Source organism: Blastocystis hominis (assembly GCF_000151665.1).
Source record: "Blastocystis hominis, Singapore isolate B (sub-type 7) whole genome shotgun sequence assembly, scaffold_12".
NCBI classification, from domain to species: Eukaryota; class Bigyra; order Opalinata; family Blastocystidae; genus Blastocystis; species Blastocystis hominis.
In genome coordinates this window covers 153493-178233 of record NW_013171819.1, presented here as the reverse complement: position 1 = coordinate 178233, position 24741 = coordinate 153493, and the positions used below count along the sequence as shown (strand labels likewise).

The following is a 24741-nucleotide window of genomic DNA, read 5'->3' as shown; positions in this document are numbered from 1 at the left end:
TCGCTTCATCGATTGCTCGCCTACGGTGACATAGTTTCAAAAATAGGCAACCAAATGGGGAGGAGTAGAGGCAGTGAAACAGAAGAGGCAGAAATTCAAGGTGTTCTCCGAACATGTTTAACAACGCCTGCTTGTTTTTCTCCTTTATCAAGCCTTCCACGCCTTCTAGAATCGCTCGGAAATGCTGTAAGTCCTGGTAGCGTTTCATTTTGTTCTGTGTTAATCCTCCGTGCTTGTGATAGGATGCCACTAATGCTTTCGACTCTCGGTTCAGCGATGTGATGGTCTTCTTGAGTTGTTTCAAAAGTGCTTTGGTCTTTGTGCTGTTCTCCATAGCCTTCATGCCATTGATTTGTCTGTCTAGTTGCTCTTGAAGCGAATTCAGAGTCTTCTGGTTAATCTCAGCACAGAGACTCGGCTCGTTTCTTCCTTCATCACTAATCGATTAAACATCCGATCCACTAAATACGAGCAGTCGCAACAATCACAAATACCGTCTTCCACAAACATATTCCCTAGTTGACGCTTTTCTCTGTATTAGATATACTAGAAAACACTACCCATATATATTGAACTCATTTGCGCATTCAAAGTGGCCGTAGTTTCCAACATGTGTCTCACTCTCATCGCTACAGTCTTCACAGTCACAATATCTATCATTTAACCATCTGGAGGGGATTTCTTTTCCATCAGATAAACAGGTGAAGAATTCACTCGCGCCTTGACAAAAACAGATTAAAACACCCAATAATATACACCGAAAGTACAGATTTTGATATAAGAAAAAAGGAATGAGAGGCATGAAGATTCTGTCAAAACAAGTTATCTTCCAATTCTATCTTTCAACAAACAGTCCACTTCTGTTCTTCTTTTAATTTTTCGATTTTCTTTTCAACTGATTTATTAATTGCGTCCAAAAGCTCTGCCGAGTTGCCATGTAACAACAGCGGCACATCGGGAACCGCCCATGTGACTTCATTCCTGGAAATCATCTGCTTCACTCGCTTCTTCACGTCTTCCGCTTTCTCCAGTACATCACGCTTCTACTCTCATCATCACCCTTATTTCTCAAGATACTTTGCGCAATTCTTCATTCTTCTCTCGCTGAACCACTAATTCGGCTTGTAGTTTCCCTCGTTCCTGCTTTAACTATACCATTAACAGACTATCAGTAGCAGAGTAGTACCCTTACGGCTTCTTCTCGTTCTTCAGCGATTCTCTTCTTTAATTTTGATTGCTCTTGCTTTAATTGACGGTAGAGACGAATGTGATTTGACTACACAATACCCCCTTCGCAAACCATACATATTCCATCACATCCGACTCTACAGATTCCAAAAATGATGTATAAAGTCGTTGAGGAATAGGGATTCGCTCGGAATCCGTGTTTTCTCGTTCTTTCATATATTCATGATTTCCCTCTTCAAAAATTGCCATATAAGCTATATCTAGATCTGTAATGTCCAACTTCTCTACATTCCTCATCAAACTATCCCAATTGTACCCCTTTTATTACCCATACCACCTGAAGGAGAGGTAGGGTCATTTTCCTGCTCTTCTTCAGAATCAGACCGAGGATCGCGCTTTCTTCCCAACCGCTGCAGTTTCCCAGGAGAACTTCCTGCCTTATAGGGCCTCTGACTCTCCATTTCCAAATCGTTTCAAATTCAAACGATTTCTGGTGTAGTGTTTTAGAGTGCAAAACATGAATATCCAGGAGACAGACTCTGATTCTGATTGGATTCATACGGAGAATCTGAGAAGCGTGCAACCAAACGACCAACTCGCTGATACTATCATACCGGAGAGACTGTCTCTTGTAGATGAAGAATATTTGGTAGAATTGTATTCTCTTGTCTCATCTAGCTCACTTTTACGAAGCGGTGGTTACAATGGAGAGTGATGGTGTTTGCTACGTTGTTTTCAATTTGCTTTTTATTTGTATTCTATTTTGATTCCACCTCACGATGTAGTTCTTCTTTATAGTTCATTCGCAGAATCGCCAAGTATTTAAACGTAGTATGGGGAATATTAATATGATAGATTGCCCAATTGAAGCGAGATTCTAAGGTTATGACTACTGTTGTGGAGAAGCTCGCCAACTCCATATCGGAGTCTTCTCTAAATGATCTGTTTGACCGTGTGTACGATTCGGCGTTTGTAGATGCGAAGATGCGCATGGACTCGATTCAGCGCCAAATCGCATCGGACGAAGCTTCTCTCCTGGCTGAATACGATCTAATAAAGTCGAACTTTCGAGAAATGCAGTCCCAGTTTTCCAAATACGAGCAACAAATCAATTCTTTTCGTTCTCAACTTGAAAAAGCTGAAACTCTGTTCCATAGCATCGAATCCAGTATTGCTTCCATTCGGTCACGCGTACTGATTGATGGAACAGATCGAATCGATTATGCATATGAAAAAAATGGAGGTCAAGTTTTAACTGGACCCAAGTAGCAACATTTCCCTCCAAGTCAATTTCAGGTGGACTACAAAGCCGCCTAGCTTTTCTTTCATTTCGTTATCGTCATCATCGTCCTCTTCTCTTTCGAAATCACAAGCAAAAGTTGATCCGAACCTTGCCATTAATGTTTGCCATTTCACCGCTTTATCAGTAGCCTCCTTCAGAAAAGGGATATTGCTATCCTATGGATTCCGTAGATCCTGTTTTTTCAGTCCGAATTCCACAACCACGAAATCCATACGTTTTTAGTGTTGACCATGTGAGCAAGTTTGTTACGGAAGACAGACGATCTGCGCTGAAACGATATGAGGTTTTGGGATATGTGAACGAATTCTCTGATCCCGTTTTGCTCGCCACAAACTGTAGATATGATCTGGATGGAGAAATAACGCAGCTTTGTTATAGTGACTACTCTGTAGAGATTCAATTATCAAGTGGAATGATGTACTAGGGGCCATTGAAGTTTTCCATCTTTAAGCTGCATATACTAGAGAACTGGGGTTCCACGTTTACGTGTCTTTATCGCTTCCGAGTCCATTTTTGTGTTTGTTCTACCACATGGTGAAGCAGATGGGATCCCACAAACGAACAGTTTCAATTATTTTTAGATCAATTGAGGGGAAACCATGTCAGATTCGGATGATCTTTGTGATGATATGATTGATACCTCGTTGGTGGTAGGTTTTGAGGAAGTGTGGTCAAAACGCAGGGTACAAAGTTTGGCATAAATGATTTGCTTACAGATAAAATTGAGATTACACAATCAAGTACGATCTGCTGGTTTTGTGAATAATGGACTAGATACGACAGAACCAAAAATTGACACATCGAAGCGCTCTGAAAAGCGTCAGACAAACTTAGATGTGAATGAATAATCGGGATTCGAGCGTAGATTACCAAATCGCTGAAAGCAATGGGAACAAATCAATTCGACAAACAAGCGTGGAAAAGTCTCGCGAATAGTCTCACCGAAACAAGCTACAAAGAAGCGAAGATGATTTTCGACGAGATTATGACGAATTTCCCTACCAGCAGCTACTTCCTGCGTTTATACTGTGAATTGGAGAGGAACAACGACCATCCCGAGAACGTTGAAAAGGTACTCGCAAAGACACTCATGAATGCAAGCTTCTCTCGACCTACATGTCAAAGAGCCTCAACGTGGACATCTATCTCTATTCCTGCCACTTCTACGAGCTCAAGCACCAAGACAAGCGCTGGAACCCGACCCCCGACGCGCTTCCTTCCGAAATCGACTCCGTTTTCGAGTCGGCTCTCGACGCCGTCGGCTTTTTCCCCGACTCCGACAAGCTCTGGCGCGCCTACGAAGCGTTCCTCAACAGCAAGCCGATCGCTCAGCGCACTCCCGATGTGTGGCGCTCGTTTTACCACCGCGTGATCGCGATTCCGACGGCGTCGGTGAAGTCGTTCTGGGACGAATTCTCGAAAATGGAGAGCGCGCTGCTCACCGACCAGCTCGCCGACCCGCAGCAATGCCAAGAGCGTCTCAAGGAAACGCTGGCCCCGTTCTTTGCGCGGTTCAGCCTGGCGTCCTCGGTGTTTTGCGCGTTGAAAGGCGAATGACGCGTAGTGCGGAGCGTCGCTGCGCGCTGTGGAGCCGCATTCGCACGGACAATCTCGCGATGCACAAGCTCGACAGCGAGGACTACGAGCAGGTCCAGGCGTGGATGGCCTTTCTCGACTTCGAGCGCGCGAACCCGATGCAACTGGAGGCTTCTGCGTTCGCGGCGTGGATGGATCGCTGTCTGCATTGCTGCCTCGGCTGCTGCCAGTACAGCCCCGATATGTGGCTTTACTGCATCGAATTCGCCTACGGCGTGGCGAAGGCCAGCGCGCTGGACCTCATGGAGCAGGCCATCGCCGCTATGCCCACCTGCCTTCTGCTTCGCATCCGGATCTGCGAGTTCTTCGAGGCCATCGGCGAGCTCGGCAAAGCCGAGTCGGAGTATCGACGCCTCGTCAAAGACTGCAAAACCGCGGTTCCGTGGATCATGTACCAGCAGTTCACGCGTCGCCACTTCGGAATCCAAGCGGCGCGCGACGTGTTCGAGCGCGCTCGCCTCTCCTGCAAGGCTCCTTCGCTGTACATCGCCGCGGGCAGGCCAGTGCATCGCTCTCTCACGCACAGCTCGCCTCGAAAAGGACGTGAATCATCAGCCCGAGTCCGCTCTGGCGATTCTGCGCTTCGGCTTCCTGCTCTTCTCGCGCGAGCCCATCGACCAAACCTACGTCATGGACATGGTCGACCTCCTCCTCGAGCTCGGCCACGTCGCTAACGCGCGCATTATCCTCCGCCAGGCCATCGAGGCGGTCGGAGAGGCCAACGCGCCCGCGCTCTGGGAGCGATTGCTGCAGCTGCAATCGCGGTTTTTTGCGACGCCGACGTCGCTCAACGAAGAAAGCCAGATCGAGCGACGCTACGCGGAGGTGAACCCGCAGAACCGGAAGCTGCAGGGTCTGCTGGGGAGTCTGCATCGGTACTGCCAGTATGGCGTAGGGAGGAGTGGGAAATGCCGAGCGTAGTTCGAACCGAAGTCGATGGAGGACCGAATGCTCATGAAGCGGATGAACTCGTCGAATATGAATCGAGATAAGGGCACGAAGCAGCTTGTGCTGAGCAAGGAGATGCTCCAGAGCCGGATGTCGCTGCTGGAAGAGGAGGGCGCCGATGATGTGCTGAAGCTGGTGAATTCGACGGAAGTGCCGGATTGGATGCTGCCGATTTTGAAGAAGCTGCCCGATGAAGGTGTGGAGAAGGCGCGAAATTCGATGGTCGAAAAGATTGTGGCTATTCTGTCGAAAGCGAAGATTCCCTCGCAGAACCATATACTATTGAAATGCAGTGTTTCCTTCTAACAAACATTCCACTTGTCGGCGTATTTGCCCTTGCCCCGGATTCCAATCAGCTCCACATCAAAGATTAAGGTAGCACCTGGAGGAATGAGATCTCCTGCTCCGCGGTTTCCGTACGCCAATCCAGCAGGAATCACAAGTCTTCTCTTTTCCCTACTCTCAAAGAAATGCAACACAAGTACTCAACACACATTCCCCAAAGTCCTTTCTCCCATCCCTTTATGACTCGACCTGCTCCCAGTGTCACAGGGAAAATACGGTGACGATCAAGAGATGAATCGAATTTCTTTCCATCTCTGTACAAATACCCCTATGTTTCAAGACACAAGAAATGGGAAACAGTGTAGTGTACTCCCAAAGAATCACCATCCATAGCCATGTCGGAACAGTCTTCAGGCATATACTATACTCGATTTGGGAAAGCAAACGTACGAGCGTTTTCACCATCACGTCATCATTGTATGGGAGATCTTCCTTAGGATTCTCTGGAGTCCCTGGTTCGAATAACGAATCATCAGCCAGGCAGAGAGTAAGTAAAAGCAACAGTATTCCCACAAAAAGCTTCATTGTATAATTAAATTATGATGTTCACAAGGTATGTGGATAAACTTGAGAAAGAACATAACGGGAGGAAGGTATGTATTGTATATGGAAACCAGATCGGTGTGGACGATTACGTTGTCTCAAAAGTAAAAACTGTTTTGGAAGCGTTAAATATCGCTTTTGAGATTTGTCACTACAGTAATTTATCGAGTTACAATCTTTCCCAGGCTGTTTCTTTGATTTTCGTTTTATCAGGTACTCCATACAATGATTCAATCAGTATGTCCTATTTGTTCACATAATTGTCTAGAATCGGTTGAATTGGAAAAACTGCTATTTTCTTCCGTATCAGAGATAAATAGGATAACATCATTCCTAATTATTTTTTTATCAAGTGATCAGTTCATTGCCCGAACTGAGGACAAAGAAGTGTGTTGAATATGTGTTCTTTTATGTGTAGTGGATAATTTCTTTCCTAGTACCCTACGAAGAGCGTGTCATTTTATGTGATCTAGATATTTTCAATATTGGTCTAATTGACGAATCTCTGGAAGGTTTTAGGGGATTGATGTTTAAAAAGTTTGGTCCATAAGCATCAGTTGTTATTGGGATGTGGCATTTCATGGATATAAAATATTATACTGTTCCATAGAAAAACTTGTTTATATGTGAGTTTTGTACACTATTTTTGATTTGTTTTGCTTTATAAAGAGGTTCATCAGAATACAATTTAACAAATGCAAACATGAAAAGACAATGGATCTCAATTAATAACAAACAATAACATCCCATTATAACGAAAAATAACATAATTTTAACATTTATGTTATTGTTAACATCATTCAAACATTGTCTTGCTAAAAATTAAATTATGTAACAAATCATGAGATTCAAACAAACAACAATTAATCAACAAGAACTCTAAAATCTTCCTCCCGAAATACAACATCATCGAATTTCTTTCCTTTCTGTTGGCTCTACACCTCATTTCATTCCTTCAATTCCAACAATCTCCACTCCTTCTCTCCACAGCTGAATCCCCTCGATCGGATTTCCTACATCATCAAACTCCCTCGCGTCTCCACTTCGATTCTCATGCTTGGACGCGGACCGATGTCCCAATCCCTTCATCTCTCCACCCGCATTCCCAGCACCATTTCCATTTCCATTCTCTGCAGCGTGGATCGAGTCCGTTCTCTTCCTGGCTGCCTTTTCTCCCGTTTTCACTGGTGTTTTCACTGGCGTTTTCGCTGGTGTTTTCGTTGGCGTTTTCGTTGGTGTTTTCGTTGGCGTTTTCGTTGGTGTGCTCAACTCTGCCGACTTTGTTGTTGTTGTTGCTGCTGCTGTTGTTGTTGTTGTTGTTTCTGGTTTTGTCGCTGGTTTTGTCGCTGGTTTGGATTCAGCAGACTCTGCAGCGATCTCCGTAATCACCGCGTCTTCCTCGTCTCCTTCATTCTCGTCGGCCTCTCCTTCCTCGTCCTGCGCAGCCGACTCGAATTCTTGCTGCAGCTCCGAGAACGAAAGCTCCGAGGCATCGAAGAACGACGAGACCGTGCCGCAGAGCTCCGCGAATTCGGTCGGAAAGTCGATCTGCGTGCTCACTCGCTCCAACTTCATCAGACTAACTGACATGCCGTCCGCTCGCCTACCGATTGAACTTCTCGATCCGATCCTCCAGTAAATGGTAAATCTCGCTCATCTTCGCTCGCGTCTCCGCAGTCCACACCGGTTTCCTTCCGTTCCGCTCCGCCCAGCTCCGAATCTACGTCGCAACGAGCTTCAATTCCCACGAACGCGAGGAACTCCTTCTTCTTCTGGCCGTACTGCGCTTCGATCTCCATGTTCTCGCTGCGAGCCTTCAGCAAACGAAGCCGAAGCTTGATGGTCTGGGGATGGAAGGGGAAGATCTCGGTCAGCGAAAGCACCAACGCCGTGGGACGGACCTTCGCGCCGGCAGTGGCTTCTTTGTCGACCTAGAATCGATTGGAGGAGACGAGCACACTTCAAAGAGAAGATCGTCGAAGTCGTTCGGCATGGTATTGATGCAGTCTTTGTCGGCAAACAACGCGCCCGCTCGGACCTGGATGGCGTGAAGCGAGAGAACAAAAGCTACTCGAAGCTCGGCGAGAATCTCTTTCGTTCGATCACTAGGGTTCCAGTTCGCGAGCATTGCTTTCTGTTTCGGTGTGAGAGGAACGCGATCTCCTTTCTCTACGCGTGATTCACGTTGTTAAAAAAAACTTCGGCGTGTTGAGTCCGGATTGGGCTCAGGCGCGGCGGTTTCCTCAACGTCCATTGCTTCTTCGGGGTTGTAGCGAATCACTTGGAAGGGAGGCGGCTCGGGAATACTCAGAGCTGTGCGCTGGTTCGCGAGTTCGCCATCATCAATAAAGGGATCTGAAAGATCATAACCTCCGTTTTCTGCCATTCGCTTTTCTACCATGAGACACACAGTTCAATAAACTACCATTGATTACTTTCTTTTCTAAACGCCGGATCATGTCGAACCAGCCCATTCGACGTGATACATTTTGTTGAACGGCCTCTCGGGCTTCCTTTTCGGTTTCCATCTACTGTCGACATAGAAAATGAGTATTACTTGCTGCTGTTCTGTCATGTTATCTTCCGCTGCATTGTCCTCGACGACCCCGTCACCTTCTTCCTCTTCCTCCTCCTCATTCTCCTCACTATCCACATCCACATTGTCCACCTCTTCCTCCATCTCTTCCTCTTCCGAACCCACATCTTTAAAATCAAAAATAAAGTGGTCTTTTCCCAATTCAAAGGAATGACGAGATGCCTTGATATACACTTCCTCTTCGGAATCTACTTCCTCTTCTTCTTCCATTTCCTCTTCATTTTCCTCGACTTTCTCCTCTTCGACATTCTTATCATTTTCAGGCTTATTTTCGTTATCAGTAATTATGGCAACCTCCTCTTCATCCGACATTCTACAAATATGGATACAATGAGATTTTGATTTGATTTAAATACCGAAATCGGAGAGCACTTGATGTTTTTGAAGTGGATATTTCAATGAATCTAACAAATATACGGATGTGCTTGCGACTCTCAGAATTCCAAAAATCGGATCTATTTTACAAACAATCATACAATGATATGTCCGGCTTGTAAACAAGAAGTTTTTGACTTAGGAGGAGGGGATGGTCAAGTGATGTATGTTTTTAGCATATGAAGTTCTTATCATAGTTGTACCAATTGCGGTTGCGTTATCGATGAAAATCAAATTGTAAATAATGTAGAATTCAATGGAAATGGAGAAAGCGCATCGTTCTATAGCTTTTTTGGACTTACGCGTAGAATCGTTGGTCAAGTAGTGAACGAGACTGGTTCTTCGTCCTATGCTTCTTCTTCAGGACGTTATTCGTCCATTTAGCATACATGGCTGATTTGTAGGTACAAAGAATCTAGAGAAGTCACTCTTTTGAACGGAAGAAAGAAGATATCTCAGATTGCAGCTGGTCTGAATCTGCAGAATCTAATTAGCAATGCCTGCAACGTTTTCAACCTAGCTGTAGCCAAAAACTTTACTCAAGGGAGAAAGGCCACTCACGTTTGTGCCGCTTGCCTCTACGTCGCTTGCAGAATGAACAAAATCCCCACCATGCTCATCGATTTTGCGGATCTCCTTCAAACCGATGTGTAAGATTCCTCCCCTTATTTTATTTACTTCTAGGTGGAGTCTCGGTTCCGTCTATATGAAAATGAACAACATGTTAGGGTAATCGATCGGTTCTTCGCTTTGATTGATAGTCTCAAAATGAAACCAATCGATCCATCGCTGTACATCAATCGTTTTGCCTCCCAAATGGAGTTCGGCGACCAGCTCTCCGCCGTCTGTCTCACCGCGCTTCGCATCACCAAGCGAATGCAGCGAGACTGGATCGTCCTGGGCCGCCGACCGCTCGGAATCGTCGCCGCCGCGCTCCTCTTAGCAGCTCGCATCCACGGATTCCGCCGTGCGCGATAGCGATCCACGTGACGCGTAGGAACGAAAAAAGACATTCTCTCGATCGTCAAAGTGAGCGAGGAAACGCTGCGAATCCGCCTCGCGGAGTTCGAATCGACGCCTTCGAGTGGGAATGGGAGAGGCATGCAATGGTAGGCTCGCTGACGATCGATCAGTTCAACTACCTCGCGGATCAGACGAACGATTTCGCGGTGAATGAGAAGGGCGAGCCGGTCGGCGAGGACGGAATGATGTCCGCCCATCCGCCTTCTTTTGTGCGAAACCGACTCAAAGACCAGCAGAACCAGCTTCTTTTGGAAAGTTCGAACGGAGACACGAGTCATTTGGAGAAGGTGCTGATCGAGACGGGAACGATCGCGCCTGGCTCGCATTTGCAGAGACAGAAGCGAGTGTCGCCGAGCAGTTTGCTGCGTCAACACGATCTGGAGCAGATGTATCAGGAGTTGGAGATGGAGATGACGTCGGTGCTGGCAGCGTTGAACGCGCAGCAGAACGGAGAGAATGGAAATGAGGGAATGCCCGATTCGAATTTGGAGGAAATGGGGAAACTGGAGGAGAGAAATGGAAAGAATAAGGAAGGAAGTGATGAGATGGGAAATGGAAATGGAAATGAAAATGGAGGGGCGAATGAAAGTGAACTGCAAGGAGGTCTTCCCAATGCAAACAATGCAAACAATATAAACAAAGAGGGCGAGCAGAAGGAAGAGGGCAAGGAGGAGGAAGCGAATGCAATCGATCCGGAAGTGGAAGACATGTTCCTTTCGGAAGAGGAGCAGAAAAAGAAGCGGGAACTCTGGCTTGCCTCCAACGGCGATTGGCTCAAACGCCAGGAGGAGAAGCGGAGAGAGCGGGAGCAGAGCGGGAAGAAGGTGACGAAGCGGAAGAAACGAACGCCTGTAAGTGTGGAGGCGGTAGGATGAGGAGTAGAATCGCGCACAGTACCGACATCCAGTGAAAACGGCGGCTGAAGGGTTGAAGCGATTGATCGACACGAAGAAGGTGAGTCGAAATGTGAATTACGAAGCCATGCGTAGTTTGTTTAGTTCCCTTGTTTGTTCGCACAAACAACACACAAGACAAAATAATTCCCCTGGAGATAGCATTCCACCGTATTGGGCTTAAACGGAAGGTGATTCTTGTTCCAGTAAAAGTCATCGCCAGTGACGCGGGATCGGACATGCACAGATTCTTCCAAACTAAGATGAAGGGATCCGATAGAAGTAATGTCGACCACACCAAAATGATGAGTATGAGCAAACTTGAGAATCGCGCTGTCCACATACCACCGACCCACGACCACTTTCCACATTTCCTCGAAGGGAAACGTGGAAGGAAACACAAAAACGTCCTGCATATCAGACCGAACGATTCATTCATTCTACGATCGCAGCAGCGCCTCGATAGCGACCTTTAATCTGCTGATAGTGCTGCTTAAATACATCATAGCTGTCTGTATTCATCCAATAGGGAGGATCTCGCACGTTCATGACGGTTCCGACCATAACATACTACACATTCATCGCATTGGTTCCCTGTTTCTACTTTTTGATTCTCGAAATACTTGTCAAAAAAGGCAGCAAGCGAAAAAGTGCCTGGATTGATGATGATGTCCGCGTTGATGTAAATCATTTGCTGGAAATGGAATGTGTCGCGTGCAGTAATGAGCATCGAATTAATGAAAGGCAATCCATATTCATTCGTTTCGGGCTCTGGGAGCACATCAATCCCATAGGATTTGGCTATTTGTTTGATGAGTTCCGATTTTGTGAACAGAACCGATCGGACATTGAATTGTTTTTTATACAGAGACAAAACTCTGAAAGTAAAGCGCAGTTTGTTCGAAACCATCTAGATAACAGCGAATGTGAAACAAGCACGATATCTCCCGTCGTGAATACGATCCCAAGGTAATTATCAGGAAGAGGATTGTAGGAAATATTCACAGAAAAAAGGCTACGTTTCCCTTTTATGTTCGGTATCCAGAGTTTCGTAAGCATTTTGCGATATGACTTGAAGACAGACACATTACTTCTAAAATTGGTAGTAAAAGCTTCATCATTCATAGCCTCATTGTAGGATAGTTGTTTCTCCGAATACTGTGAAACTCTACGTAGATCTCGACGCAGATAAGAATGAGTCGAATTGTATCCATATCTATGGATACCTGATGCTTTGCGAACTTTTACTCTCCGATGGGTGCGTGAACTCCTAAAATAATCATACAATTTGGAAAGTTAACAATGGTGAAGAAGAGAGATGATTAGAAGGTGTTGAATCTTTTCTCTGAGTGCGCTTATCACTTAAATCATCTACAAAATTACGGAGTATACAAATAGGAACCAGCTTTTGGTGAATCGCTCGCTACATGATCTAGAATTAATGTCTAAATAGCAGAAGTTACAGAATGTTTGATTTAAGGAGAAAAAACGGCGAATGCTATAGATGGAGGAAAGTGGTTCTGTATCAGTGAGCGAATCTTTTCCTTGTATATTCAGAACAATCCAAGCATTTTCCTGAGGTGAAAAAACCATTCTATCAAAAAGCGACTTTTCCACTTTTATTTTACTGAAAATGGCAAACAGAAGGCAGATAGATAAAAAAAGCAAATGATAATGCATAAAAACAAAACTTGCAGACCAAAAATAATGTGCAGAGCAATAGTTAACGGGAGACAAAATGAGTATGGAAAGAAATATTTAAGTGAGGTACCAAAAAATGAGCCATGGTCAGATTCAAGCCATTCCATACTGTATTGGCTATTGGCAAAAAAAGCACTACAAGAAATAGAGGGGTCATTTTTATGAGGAGTATTTGCTAAATAATAGAATAAGCAAAGTTGAGTTAGTGATGTAAAACCATGTGGATTAAATATTGTCTATTGGAAAATAGATTGTATATTGTTTATCAAGCACAATTATCTTGTTAGAAAGTCAATAATGAGGTAATTGTGCAAATTAGGCTATTTCGACTAATTTAAAGGTTATATTCTGAGTATTATTACTAAAGTACTTAAAACGGAGCTATACAATCAAATTTAGGCTATTTGAAATCACGAGACAATAACAATTGCATAGATAGCAAAACAATGACAGAAAACTGTATGCCATATTATCCATTATAGGTGAAAAAACAATAGGTGACCAGAAAATTGTATCTTAGTAGTATACGAAACTTAGAAAGGATTGAACAACCATATCATTCAAGGGTACTTATATATTGAATGCTAATAATCAATTATCATCTGTATGCAGGCTATATACAATTAATGTGATTATGTAAACGATAAATACAGGACTATCGTGATTTAGTGAATAAGGAATTGGATATTGGATTAATTGTAATGACAAACGAAATTATAAACATCACTGAAGTATATGAATAATGGGACAACTTGCCATCATTGGTTTTTAATATCAGGAATAGTTTCAATTCATTTGATTCAATAGATGATAATAGTGTGAATAGAAAGAAAACTATGTATTAATATGATCAATACAGGGTATTTGCAACAATTGTCTAATAATTCAATTAGTGTTTATATATTGAATACCATTGCCCAATAATGTCATTGAATATCGATTGATTCGATCAGATATTTATTTGCTATTTCATGTTTTGTCACCGCTTAATTAAGTAAACAAGAGTATACAAACAAACAATCAACAGATTTGCACGCATTATTTGGTTTCTACCATTCCATATCGATCTTGGAGCTTATATCAATATGCATTTAGTGGACAAGATCAGCTAGATTACTAGAAACAACTAGGTATGATATCAAAGTAATCAACACAATACATGAAATTGATTTCGATAGAACTTTCTCGAATGAAATAGGTAGTTTGACATTTTGAAGAATTGGAATAACTAAATACTATCAATATTCAATATTCAGAAATACATGCCAATGTCACTATACGAGGATAACGGAAACTAGCCCATTTAGAAGTAAGTGATCTAAGATTTGGAAGATCTACAAAGCAAATCATAACCAATCAATTCATTATTACTTCGAAGTGTCAATGAACTAACATCAACACTTCTTCCTTTAAGTGCTTCATCACCGAGTTGAATGGATTGTAATGATGGAAGATCTACATCAATCATTCATTCAAATTCATTCAATACTTTCAATTCTTGTTGATTCAGAAAAACAAAATGCATAATTACCTAATGTAATGGATTGTAGATTTGGAAGATCTATGCATTCAAATATTCAATATCAGTTCAATACCTCGAAGCACAAATGAACTACAATAGAAATTGTATGAATCACCACATTCCTTACCAATCTGGATGGATTTTAATTGTGGTAGATTCTTCAATTCAAAGTTTCCTCCAAAATCACTGAAACTCCATTCACCAATTTGAATTGATTCTAATGATTCACAATTCAATATGTGGAATGATTTCGATTCATCATTTGCCCAATCATTCTTTTTCTGAGTAAATGAATTGTTACCGATTTTGATAGTTTTCAATCGATTCAATCCATCGATTTTGAATGTTTGTACTGATCCAAAACATTCATCCCCAATTTCGATTGATTCCAACCATTCGAATCGATTCAGATCCAATGCATTCAAATCGTTACAGCAATTCGAACATATCACCAATTCCGTCACTTTCAAATCCATTTCATTCAATTCAGAACTATTGTGGATTTCGATTCGTTTGGAATGAACACTTACAATTGGTTCAGTTTTCATTTCACATGGTTTTTCATTCTTTAATACACTTCGAATACTTTCACTCATTCCTTCCACATACCAACCTTCATACAAGTCAATTCCACCTTTCTTCTCTATACCATGTTCCCATTCACTTTCACGAATTGCTGTTCCACTGGCTTCATCAATCAAATATCCCAATCCATTTCGTACATATTTACCATTTTCGATACTATATCCTCCTATATAGATTGGAATTCGATTCAATATTTCATCATTTCCATTCTCACTTTTGTTTTCAGCATATTCGATCATTTGGTTATTTTCAGCATCGAATTCACGAATCATTCGAATCAATTTGTCTTTTGACCAATATCCTTCAATCTTCTCTTTACCATCATTTTCCATATCATATTCGATTCCATAACCATCTCGATTCATTTCTTCATCAAATCCACCTCGATATATCACCATATCATTATCATCATTTTCACCTTTACGCTTACTTCGAATTGTCATGATCAATCCTTCTTTACTATTTTCGATTATTCTGCAATCTCCATCATTTCCAACGATTGAATCCCAGTTTTCTTTTTGTAATGCTTTACCATTCTTATATTCTGTTACTCTACCGATTCGTTTACCATTTTTCATCATCCATGCAAGAATCAAGATTCCACGATTGAATAATTGGCAACGACCTTCAACTTTCCCATTTTTCATTTCACTCAACAAATATTCATTGGAATGATCTCCTTGATATAGAGTGACTTCATAATCGACTCCATTAATAGAAATCTTCTTCTTTTGAGAGGTAATGTAGTCGTTGAGTAAATACCTTGATTCTCTGGGTTGTTTTGACGAATCTATATAATATGGCTTATCTATATGAATACAATCAAAATTGTTGACCATAATAAAAAAATAATGGTTAGTATGTTAGTCTTAGTAAAGTTTTGTTTGACACATGATTTTTGGAATATCACAAACTTCCTTTGTATTTCAGTATCAGCTCTGCGGAATTATTGGGACTTGAGTCGGTTTGCTTGTGTGATGTCGCAAAATCACACTTTTCTATTATAGTATTTGCCATTACATTTTTGATTGTGTGTGACTTATAGATTTAAATTCAAATTGCTTGATAATTTACATGCTACAACATTTTTAGTCAAACTGACTCAGAACCCTATTTTGAGATAAATTTACATTCTAAATCGTATATATATATTAAAAATATTGTATAAAAGTGCATGTGCCATGTACATTTGGTACAATTTGCAGTAGTTAATTATGTCATTTTTATAATAAGTCTAAATTAAATGCTAGATTATATCCTATAAATAGAACCACATACAACAGAGAGAGTATTACTTGTATTGAGACTAAAATAGATTTGCTCTTTTTAAATACGATTATAACAAAGATATTCTTAGAAAAAGCAAGAAATAGATATAAAAAGGGAAATACCCTAGGAGCGAAATGAAAGTATGTTTATGGACATCTATTTAGGATTATATCACAGCCGTTATGTACTAATCCTATCATTGTAAAATAAAGACGATAATGTAGGGATACAATGCTCTCAGAGGGCATTACTATTCTTTCTTATTTTGATGCAAAATTCTGTAGATTTTGTTAATTCTGCTATTAACAACTATCAAATTGATAGTTCCATTATTCAAAATGTACAGGGATGCTTGGGTAAAGAATGGAAACCAAATGGCTGGATTTCACTCATTTTGAGTAATAGACAGTGTGTAGTACTGCAATTCAATAATGGAGTATTCATGAATCAAGGATTTCTGGTGAATGAGCAGAAAGTGTTGAAAGTGATTGGAAATCATCAAATTGGTGCTATTTCGTATAATGAAGAACAATCCACAGTAGTAGAAGAAGGAATAGTGGATTTGGATCATGGAAGTCGATTTGAAGGATTGATATTGACAGAAAAAGAAAAAGAAGGTAAAATTGGAATTCCATTTGGATATGGTGAAATGTATGACGATGATGGATTCTTGGTGTACAAGGGCATAATGATCAATTGGAAACGATTTGGATATGGAACGAGTTATCATGATAATGGTTTGATAGAATATGAAGGATATTGGTGTGATGATAATCGATTTGGAATTGGAAAAGTGTATGGTCGTAAAGGTGAGTTTGTAAAAGAATGCGAATGGTATTATGGAATTGAATGTGATATTTATGAAGGAGATGGAAGCAAACCAATGAATATCGGAATGAAACATTTGAAACTGAGTGACAATTGTGTATTGGTTGATTGGGATGTTTCACTGTTGTATAATTTGGAATCAATCGAAATCGGCAATGATAGTTTTAGATCAGTGAAAACATTCCAAATCGATGGATTGAATCGATTGAAAACTTTGAAAATCGGATTCGACTCATTTACTCAAAAGTATTATTATACTGGAGATGAATCGAAATCATTCCACATATTGAATTGTGAATCATTGGAATCCATTGAAATAGACAGATATAGTTTCAGTGATTTTGCTGGAGCCTTTGAATTGAAGAATCTACCACAATTACAATCCATTCAAATTGGTGATGTTCATAATGATTCTTTTAATTTTCGAGATGCGTCATTTGAAATCCATAGTATTTGTGTTATTTGGCATCATTATGCAGATCTTCCAAGTCTTCAGTTCATTACCTTAGGAAGATACTCTTTCTGCTATTCTCTATCAACAATAATGGAGAGTATTGAATGAGTTTGAGTGAAGTATGTAAAATAGATCTTCCATCATTACAATCCATTCAACTTGGTCGAAGTACACTTTCTGGAAGTCGATTTGATTTATCATGCTCTTTGATAATGCGAAGTAAAAACAAGTATATCGTCAATACGAATGTAGATCTTCCCAAACTAACATCCCTGATCAATTCTGATGGATATTGTTTCTTTTATCCTCGCTCGGTCACACTAGAAAGTAGTTGAATTTATTGCATATTGAGCTTCATAGACATCGCTAATCTCACAAACCTGAATCTCACCAATTCTTTTGATAGAGTCCAGTCCAAAGTGATTACTAGTAGTGCTACTCTTTTTCTATTAATAGTAGACGTTTCTGCTGAATTTGTCAATCTTGTCACAAAGTAACAGTTATTCTTTGTATCATTTATTGTGGAGTAATCAAGTGATTCCGATATTCGATATTGAATTGCTTTTTCAATTCACATTTTTGTTCCATATTCAACAAATATATAGCGTTCCATTCTTTGGAGTCTAATCCACAAGCAAAGTCTTTATTCATAATATTAAATCCAATACTATACAATAATTCTGTTAAATAATCCCCTTGCAAAATTATGACCAGTTTTCGCTTTCTCTGCGCTCTATATTCCCTTACTCACATTATCTCAGGAATAGACTATTAATCCTTGAATGTCCTTTTTAGTTTACCCTTTTTCTCCATTCATTTTTTGTGCGCTGCCTATTTTATGAAATCGAAGTTCTTACCTATTGTATCTACCATTGTTTTAGGCTGTTTTTATTGTATGAGTTGGTTTTGACAATCTAGATAGTCTCTATCGCTTTTATAAATGGATTATTGATGAGAGTGATAAGGAAGAAATAAAGAGTATGGAGGAAGAGAATAGCGTATCTATATTTCCATAGTTTTGTAATTCGCCTAGGAACAGTCGAATAACGAAACGAAGAAGCCTGATGCATTAGAAGAGTCGGATGATCTGGTGGATGATCAGATAACCATTCAAACGCTGATTTCGGAAGATCCTTTGTATAATAACTTCAAGTTTAATGAGATCCGCTCTGTGTAGTATTTTGAATAGATATTGATCTAGATTCTATGTTTTCTATCAACGTGCTCGAGTTGTGAAAACGAAAGGATTGTCGTATTTTTTGTATTAAACTTTGTATATGTAGAATGAAAGCTCTAACTCTTGAAGATTTTAAGGATGTATTCAAGCAGTTGGACATTACTGACGATGCTGTTTGACATCCTCTTCTTATTGTCACTTAGATTGTGAATAACATGTTCCGCGTGTGGGATTACGATCAGGATGGATATGTCAGTATTCGTGACTTTGTCCACACTTTCGCTTACGCTCTTCGCGTCGCTTTTCTTTTCTTCTTTGTTGTAGAGCACCGAAAAGAATCACCTGATGTACATTTTCGATAGCTGCGATCTCAATAACGACGGTATTCTTTCTGTTTCCTGTCAATTAGGCGTGCTATCGACCGAAGAGGTCCAGAAATGCATCTATTTCGTCCTGAAAATGGATCCTTCTGTGGAGCCGGAGATGCTCGAAGAGCTGACCATTCAGCATACGCGCAATGTGGGAATGAATTCGAGGTTGAATGTTGTAGGTGTTCGAGCAGCTGCACATCGATATGATGCGCGGAATCAGTCGGGAAGGTTGGGTTGAATGCGGATTGTGAGGTAGTTTTCCTGTCGAAAGGACAGTTCCTGCGAGAGAATCTCAATATCATGTCGATCTTTGGATTGTCGCTGGTGGAAGGATTGTCGTCGGAGGCGGAGACGGAAGCGAAGGAGTGATTGAATGGAAATGTTTGTTAGAAAGCAAAGAGAGAACAGTGAATGAATGAAACAAAAAAGGGAAATGATGGGGATTCGAATTAGTCTTTCTTGTCTTTCTTTTCCTTTTTGTCCTTCTTCTCCTTTTTGTCCTTCTTCTCCTTTTTGTCTTTCTTTTCCTTTTTGTCCTTTTTATCCTTTTTATCCTTTTTATCCTTTTTATCCTTCTTTTCTTTCTTCTCCTTCTTCTCCTTCTTATCTTTCTTTTCTTTTTTGTCCTTTTTGTCCTTCTTCTTCTCTTCTTCCTCTTCCTCCTTCTCTTCCTCTTCCTCTTCCTCTTCTTTCTCTTCCTTCTTTTCTTCTTTCTCTTCTTCATCAAACACAATGCTGTGATTCGGCTTCGCTTCTTTCTTCTCTTCGCTTTCCTTCGGATTCGACGGCGCTCCTGTGGATCCTCGTTCGCCCAGGAACTCGCGTACCGCTATCTGCCGTCCATCCAACGTCTACACTCTCGATTTCCTCGCCATTTCTTACGGAACCGTTCATCGTCGAGATCGCATTGTTCATCTCCTCTCTTGTGCTAAACTTCACGATGCCCATTCCACGGCTTCGGCCCGTCTGGCGATCGGTCAGAATCTGAAAATTAAGCAAAAACCACGCCATTACCTTGTAATGCTCGATTTTGCCACACTGAGAAAAGGCGTCGCGGAGCATCTCATCCGTCGTGTTCCAGGAAAGAGCTAGACATAAGAAAAACGCACAGAAACTACAGGACACAAACACCTTGTTCTCATCATTGTAATTGCGGTTCTGACGAACATTTTCGGAATTCTTACCCAAAGAACCTTTCGCTACCTCCACACGAATCTCGCGACCATTAATAAGCTACAAAACAAACAACATCCAATTCATACAGATCCGTTCTGCTCCATTGCCTTGTTCAAACCGTCCTCTGTTGAGAAGGAAACGAAACCAAAGCCTCGTGGTCTGCCAGTATTACGATCATAAACAATCTGCAAGGTAACCAACGAAATCGAACGAAAACCTTCGTATCTGTAATTTCTCCACAGGAAGAAAACTGGTTATACAGAGCATCCTCATCAAAAGAAAAAGGAAGGTCTTCACATCACCGCTCCCCCTCATGTGCCTTACTGGTAATAATGATGCGATAATCGGACATTTCAAAACAATTCGGTCCTCACCACAGAAAAAAAGTGCACAAAAATGTTTCAAACAAAAGCAAACCATTCAAAACACATTCTCCATTTATAAATCTTAAATAGTTCGCATATTCTGAAGCACCGAAGAAATCAGAGGCAGCACCGAGGTGTCATTTCCCGACTCGCTCGACCACACATCATTCGTCGTATCCAGCTCGTCCTTCATCTGCAGCACTCCATACAGCGGCTGCACCTCTGTGAGCCGCACCAACATCGCGTTATTGCGGATGATCGTAATGATCATATCACAAATCTTGTTCTCGTCCTTCAAATGCCCCCTACGCCTCACCTCGCCTCCTCCACTCCACTACTTATACTGATCGATTCGAGTGATGTACAGACCGCAGATCAGCTCCAGCACGGGCAGCGGATCGGGCATGGTCACATACGCGATCGTCGCCACGTCAGGAACGAGGAACCCACGGAAATAAGTGCCCACTGTGATCAACACGATGACGTACAGGCCGGTGATCGACGCAGAGCCGAGCGAGGAGATGCTCGACGCCAGCAGTTCTACCGTTCAGCCTCTCTCGGAAGCAGATACGAGACAGCTGGGTCTCGTTGATGACCCAGAAAAGCACGCCGTTTTGGAAGGAAGACGTGTCCGGCGTGTCGCTGCGGACCTCCCAGTGGTACTGATAGCCGAACAGCGGGCTCTGGCTCGCCTTCAGCTCGATCTCCAGGCTGTTGAACTGGGACTCGTCGGTGTCGTAGCTCACCGGCTCATTGGCGCTGTTGAGGAAGTAGATGCGAGGATAGCTGGGGTTCAAAAAGGGAGAGGAATGGGCGGTACAGATGCTCGAAGACGATCGAAAGCGGCTCTTTGGAGGGGTCCACGATGGAAGAGAGGTCCAGCATTCGGATCAGCGTGTCGCATTGCGTCTGGTTCAGCGTCTTGGTGATCTTCTGCGTCACGGTCTGCGCTTCCTGCGCGATGAGAGAGAGAGAACGAGGGAGTACGCTGGGAAGATCGCGGTCGAACATGACTTGGAGATCGAGCTGCACGCTGGAGCAATCCTTGCGGACGATGTCGATGACGCGATTGGTGTACTCCTCGAGAACGGCCCACGGATGGTTCGACTGCGGTTTAGAGAGCGAAAGAATCGAAATACCACGGAGGGGATGTTGATGATCTGCGATTCGGTGGTCCATTTGGGCAGCAGAACCGTCTTGCCGTCGACTACAAATGAATCCACGCGCAGCGATCGAACCTTTGAACATGTTTTGCCAGCGGTAGTACTCCGTTCGGTTCGCGTCGACGATGTCCGCGCTGCGCGAGAAGGAATAGAGACTGAGCGGCTCGCCCATGACCGCCAGATTCACGTCCATCGAGGCGAACTTCACGGGGTTCGAGACCAGTGCGGAGGAGTCGGACGAGAAAAGCATCAGCGGAAGCAGGAGCAGCAGCACGATCAGGAAAATCATGCTGAAGCCCCAGATGATCTTCTCCGTGCGGCCTCGCGCTTCTCCCTTGTTTTTCAACGAATCCTTCTGCGTCGAAAGCGACTAGAAATGAAGATAAGGAATCGATCCGACCTTGTATTTTCCGATGAACATGGTGTTTCGGATCTCTTCGACGCGCATGTAGTTCCAGATATCGCAGGACGTTTCGGTGACGGCCCAGTCAATCAAGCAGTTGAGTTCGTAGAGGAAGGGGATCATACGATACACCATGTTAATCATATACGGCTTCATTGAGTAGTCCATCTTGACCACTTTCTGGATGTATTGATCCTTCGTGGGGTAGCTACGATCACAAAGCCAAAACGCGACTACCCTTGACGAATCTGCAGCACCGAGAAGATGAGATACACCAGACAGATCAGATAGAAGAAGACGAGATAGGCGTTGTGGAGGAAGTGCGTCTGCGTGTGCACGGGCACGTAGATGAAGCAGTAGATGTGGATGGCGATCGTGAACACGATGTGCGTGCAGCACTTCACGAACAGCATGCGCTTCACGTTCATGATTCGCTCCAGCACGATCACGACCACGATTAAGCAGATCCAGATCACCGTTCCGGTTTGGATCGTGCCCGAAGACACGGAGTTCGCGAACGCGTACTATCCATCAGGCCGCTCAAGGAGAAGAGCACGTTCGTTTCGGTCATGCTGCTGTAGAAGAAGAACACGTAGAGCGCGAGGACCATCTGCGTGAGGAGGATCGACGTGTAGTAATCGCGACCGAACTTGAACGGATGCGTCGCTGCCTCGGGATCCGCGTAGTTGTACATATCCGGGAAGATCTTCAAGAGAAGGCGTTTCAACCAAGGAGGATATCGACGGAATCGCAACACATGTGGATCGGTTTCTTTATGAATCAAACTACGCATTAGGAGCCAACTAAACCAAGAGCCAACTCTTGGACGGGCATCGTAGAGTCCACGACCACAGTCCTCTGCTTCTCGGCTTTCTGCTCCATCGAGTGGTTCATCGCTTCTTCCAGCAGCTCATCGTCGGCAGACTTCAACTGCAGACAGAACGAGCGCTGGTAGCTCTTGCAGAGATTGAACAGCAGCAGGAAGAGCAGGTCCCAGATCAGCGAGGACATCGCGGGCGGGCTGTACTCCTTGCCCGTCTTGTAGAAGCCAAGAATGTGGAGAATCTGGAAGGGCGTGGGGTTGAAGCTGTCGTACGGCGACTGGCCGTTTGTCTAGCAATGAGTAAAGAAGGGGATAAAAGGAACCATGCCGCTGAGTCTCCACGAGCCGTCGACGAGGTATTGCGAGAAGAGGGAGGTTTGGAGAATGAAGCGAATGATAATGACGGCCGTTCTATTCATCGAATGGTGCAACGAACGCAGTACAGGATCCAGGAAACGATGTTATAGAAGGAATACGGAACGTGGATGCAGAAGAGAGCCGCGTAGCAGAGATAGAACAACGTGATGCAGATGCTGACTACATCGTCTCGGAGAATCAGGTAGAGCAGAAGCAGCACCGTGAACACTTTCTCCAGGTTTCGGTACGTCTTCCACTTCTTCGGGAACTTCGATTCCGGGCTCTTAAACATCTTCAACACGCGCATCGTAGCGTGCTTGTCCAACTCATCGAAGCGCTCCTGCACCTCCTGCGTATTCATAAGCACGCGATGCGGCAGCACCAAATTGAACCACTCGATCAGCTGATGCACGTTGAAGCTCTTCTCTCGCTCCTCCGCTCGGAAAATATACACATAGTCCAGCTTCAGCGTATCCCATTGCACCTACCGCTCACCATTCTCCCCTCGATCCTACAATCAGTCGAAGATAGTCGCGATCGGCGTCTTCCTCATTCGGGAAATACCGAGCATTCACGACACGGCACAAATCATAACGAGCCTCGTCCTTCTCCTTCTTCCGAAGTCGCATTTCGCGCGTCTGCGTGTTGATGATCATATCGAACGTGTCCAATTCCTTCATCTGCGAGTTCGTCACAGGCTCGTAATGAATTCGGCGCGGAGGCTGAGGAAGGCCTTCGTCTCCCGCGCCCTTTCTCGACGTGAGCTCCGTCAGCTCGTCCAGACCGATCTGCCGCTGCTCCCGATTGAATCCTTCCATGCGCGACAACTCCTGCATGTTGTTATACTCGAAGTGATCGATCTTCGCGCGGATCACCGACCACAAGTACGTGTCCACGGCCTTCGTGGGAGGCGTCGTGTAGCTCCCTTCCGTGGTGGTCGACGTGGTTCGGCCTTGCGAGAACAGACAGCAGAGCGTGAACTTGTAGGACGTGCAGGGCTTCAGCTGCGTCACATTGACCGTGACTTCGTGGTCGTGGATGATGTCTTCGTTGGGGAAGAACACCTCCAACTCGATGTGATTCATATCGGGCACGTCGTCCGTTCGCTCTTCGATCACGCCCACAACGAATCCCTTGATCGTCTCCTCGAGAGGCCACGTCTTCTCGTGGATTCGGAAGGACAGCGCTGCAGAGTACGGCGAGGTGACATCCACTCCCAGGATGGTGGGAGGCAGAGAGAATTTCTTGTCCTCTATGCGGTGATGCTGACTGGCTTCTGAAACCTACTCGCGGCGTAGAGCTGCTTGTCCACGAAGAGAACCTTGTTGAGGATGATGCAGAGCTGGTTGTAGAGGAGCGACGTGATCGTTTTCACCTCGCGCTGACGACGGTCCAGACGCTGCTTCCAGGTGTTGATGAGATTGTTTCGATTCAGAACGGACTGCAGCGCCTTTTTGTTATCGCGTCGCGAAACCATGTCATAATACGACGACGACTGCACGAGATACTAGAGATAAGGGATGAAGCCGTTGAGAATACGCCGATGTTCACGATGATGTTGATGATCACAATGCTGAGAATACCTTCATCGAACTGATACGGGTGCGGACAGAGCGACTCCGATCCAGTGAGCGTCGGATCGGGCGAGCAGCGCGGGTTGCCGTCGTAGTGCTGATACACCATCTTGTTGAGACCGAGCAATCGGTGCCAGTTGGGACAGTCGAGGGAGAGTTCGCA

At 43.6% G+C, this 24741-nt stretch overlaps 9 protein-coding genes; 4 read left to right on the top strand and 5 right to left on the bottom strand.

Annotated features, from left to right (window-relative positions):
* Positions 1-842: 842 nt before the first annotated feature.
* On the bottom strand, positions 843-1468 carry GSBLH_T00001586001 (uncharacterized protein; the record flags this gene model as incomplete). XM_013040013.1 has 4 exons in its annotated part: positions 1306-1468; positions 1187-1276; positions 1078-1149; positions 843-1043 (listed from the first exon to the last, which is right to left on the bottom strand). The coding sequence occupies exons 1-4, from the start codon at positions 1402-1404 to the stop codon at positions 843-845; spliced, it is 462 nt and encodes a 153-aa protein (XP_012895467.1). The 5' UTR covers positions 1405-1468.
* A 424-nt stretch (positions 1469-1892) lies between these two features.
* Positions 1893-2915, top strand: GSBLH_T00006295001 (uncharacterized protein; the record flags this gene model as incomplete). The annotated part of the gene is made up of 5 exons (XM_013040012.1): positions 1893-1916; positions 1987-2016; positions 2044-2453; positions 2485-2590; positions 2619-2915. 5 exons carry the CDS (start codon positions 1893-1895, stop codon positions 2913-2915), a joined length of 867 nt encoding a protein of 288 aa, XP_012895466.1.
* Positions 2916-5337: 2422 nt separating this feature from the next.
* GSBLH_T00001585001 (uncharacterized protein) lies at positions 5338-5905 on the bottom strand (the record flags this gene model as incomplete). Its single annotated transcript, XM_013040011.1, has 4 exons — positions 5338-5491; positions 5521-5648; positions 5679-5741; positions 5771-5905. 4 exons carry the CDS (start codon positions 5903-5905, stop codon positions 5338-5340), a joined length of 480 nt encoding a protein of 159 aa, XP_012895465.1.
* A 1592-nt stretch (positions 5906-7497) lies between these two features.
* Positions 7498-8288, bottom strand: GSBLH_T00001584001 (uncharacterized protein; the record flags this gene model as incomplete). XM_013040010.1 has 4 exons in its annotated part: positions 8123-8288; positions 7995-8092; positions 7884-7961; positions 7498-7854 (listed from the first exon to the last, which is right to left on the bottom strand). The coding sequence occupies exons 1-4, from the start codon at positions 8175-8177 to the stop codon at positions 7498-7500; spliced, it is 588 nt and encodes a 195-aa protein (XP_012895464.1). The 5' UTR covers positions 8178-8288.
* A 708-nt stretch (positions 8289-8996) lies between these two features.
* GSBLH_T00001583001 (uncharacterized protein) lies at positions 8997-10994 on the top strand (the record flags this gene model as incomplete). The annotated part of the gene is made up of 8 exons (XM_013040009.1): positions 8997-9058; positions 9092-9268; positions 9299-9544; positions 9579-9623; positions 9656-9861; positions 9892-9978; positions 10008-10768; positions 10800-10994. 8 exons carry the CDS (start codon positions 8997-8999, stop codon positions 10992-10994), a joined length of 1779 nt encoding a protein of 592 aa, XP_012895463.1.
* A 6387-nt stretch (positions 10995-17381) lies between these two features.
* On the top strand, positions 17382-17796 carry GSBLH_T00001582001 (uncharacterized protein; the record flags this gene model as incomplete). The annotated part of the gene is made up of 4 exons (XM_013040008.1): positions 17382-17496; positions 17530-17598; positions 17629-17662; positions 17697-17796. 4 exons carry the CDS (start codon positions 17382-17384, stop codon positions 17794-17796), a joined length of 318 nt encoding a protein of 105 aa, XP_012895462.1.
* Positions 17797-18007: 211 nt separating this feature from the next.
* Positions 18008-19086, top strand: GSBLH_T00007022001 (uncharacterized protein; the record flags this gene model as incomplete). The annotated part of the gene is given in 9 exon segments (XM_013040007.1): positions 18008-18062; positions 18088-18167; positions 18203-18342; positions 18453-18519; positions 18550-18642; positions 18671-18728; positions 18756-18892; positions 18897-18945; positions 18974-19086. Coding segments are annotated over 9 exon segments (792 nt in total).
* Positions 19087-19166: 80 nt separating this feature from the next.
* GSBLH_T00001581001 (uncharacterized protein) lies at positions 19167-20208 on the bottom strand (the record flags this gene model as incomplete). Its single annotated transcript, XM_013040006.1, has 6 exons — positions 19167-19568; positions 19600-19701; positions 19732-19805; positions 19836-19950; positions 19980-20127; positions 20159-20208. 6 exons carry the CDS (start codon positions 20206-20208, stop codon positions 19167-19169), a joined length of 891 nt encoding a protein of 296 aa, XP_012895460.1.
* A 481-nt stretch (positions 20209-20689) lies between these two features.
* On the bottom strand, positions 20690-22001 carry GSBLH_T00001580001 (uncharacterized protein; the record flags this gene model as incomplete). XM_013040005.1 has 6 exons in its annotated part: positions 21822-22001; positions 21497-21791; positions 21398-21465; positions 21246-21365; positions 21079-21212; positions 20690-21044 (listed from the first exon to the last, which is right to left on the bottom strand). Exons 1-6 carry the CDS (start codon positions 21945-21947, stop codon positions 20690-20692), a joined length of 1098 nt encoding a protein of 365 aa, XP_012895459.1. The 5' UTR covers positions 21948-22001.
* Between the last annotated feature and the right edge of the window lie 2740 nt (positions 22002-24741).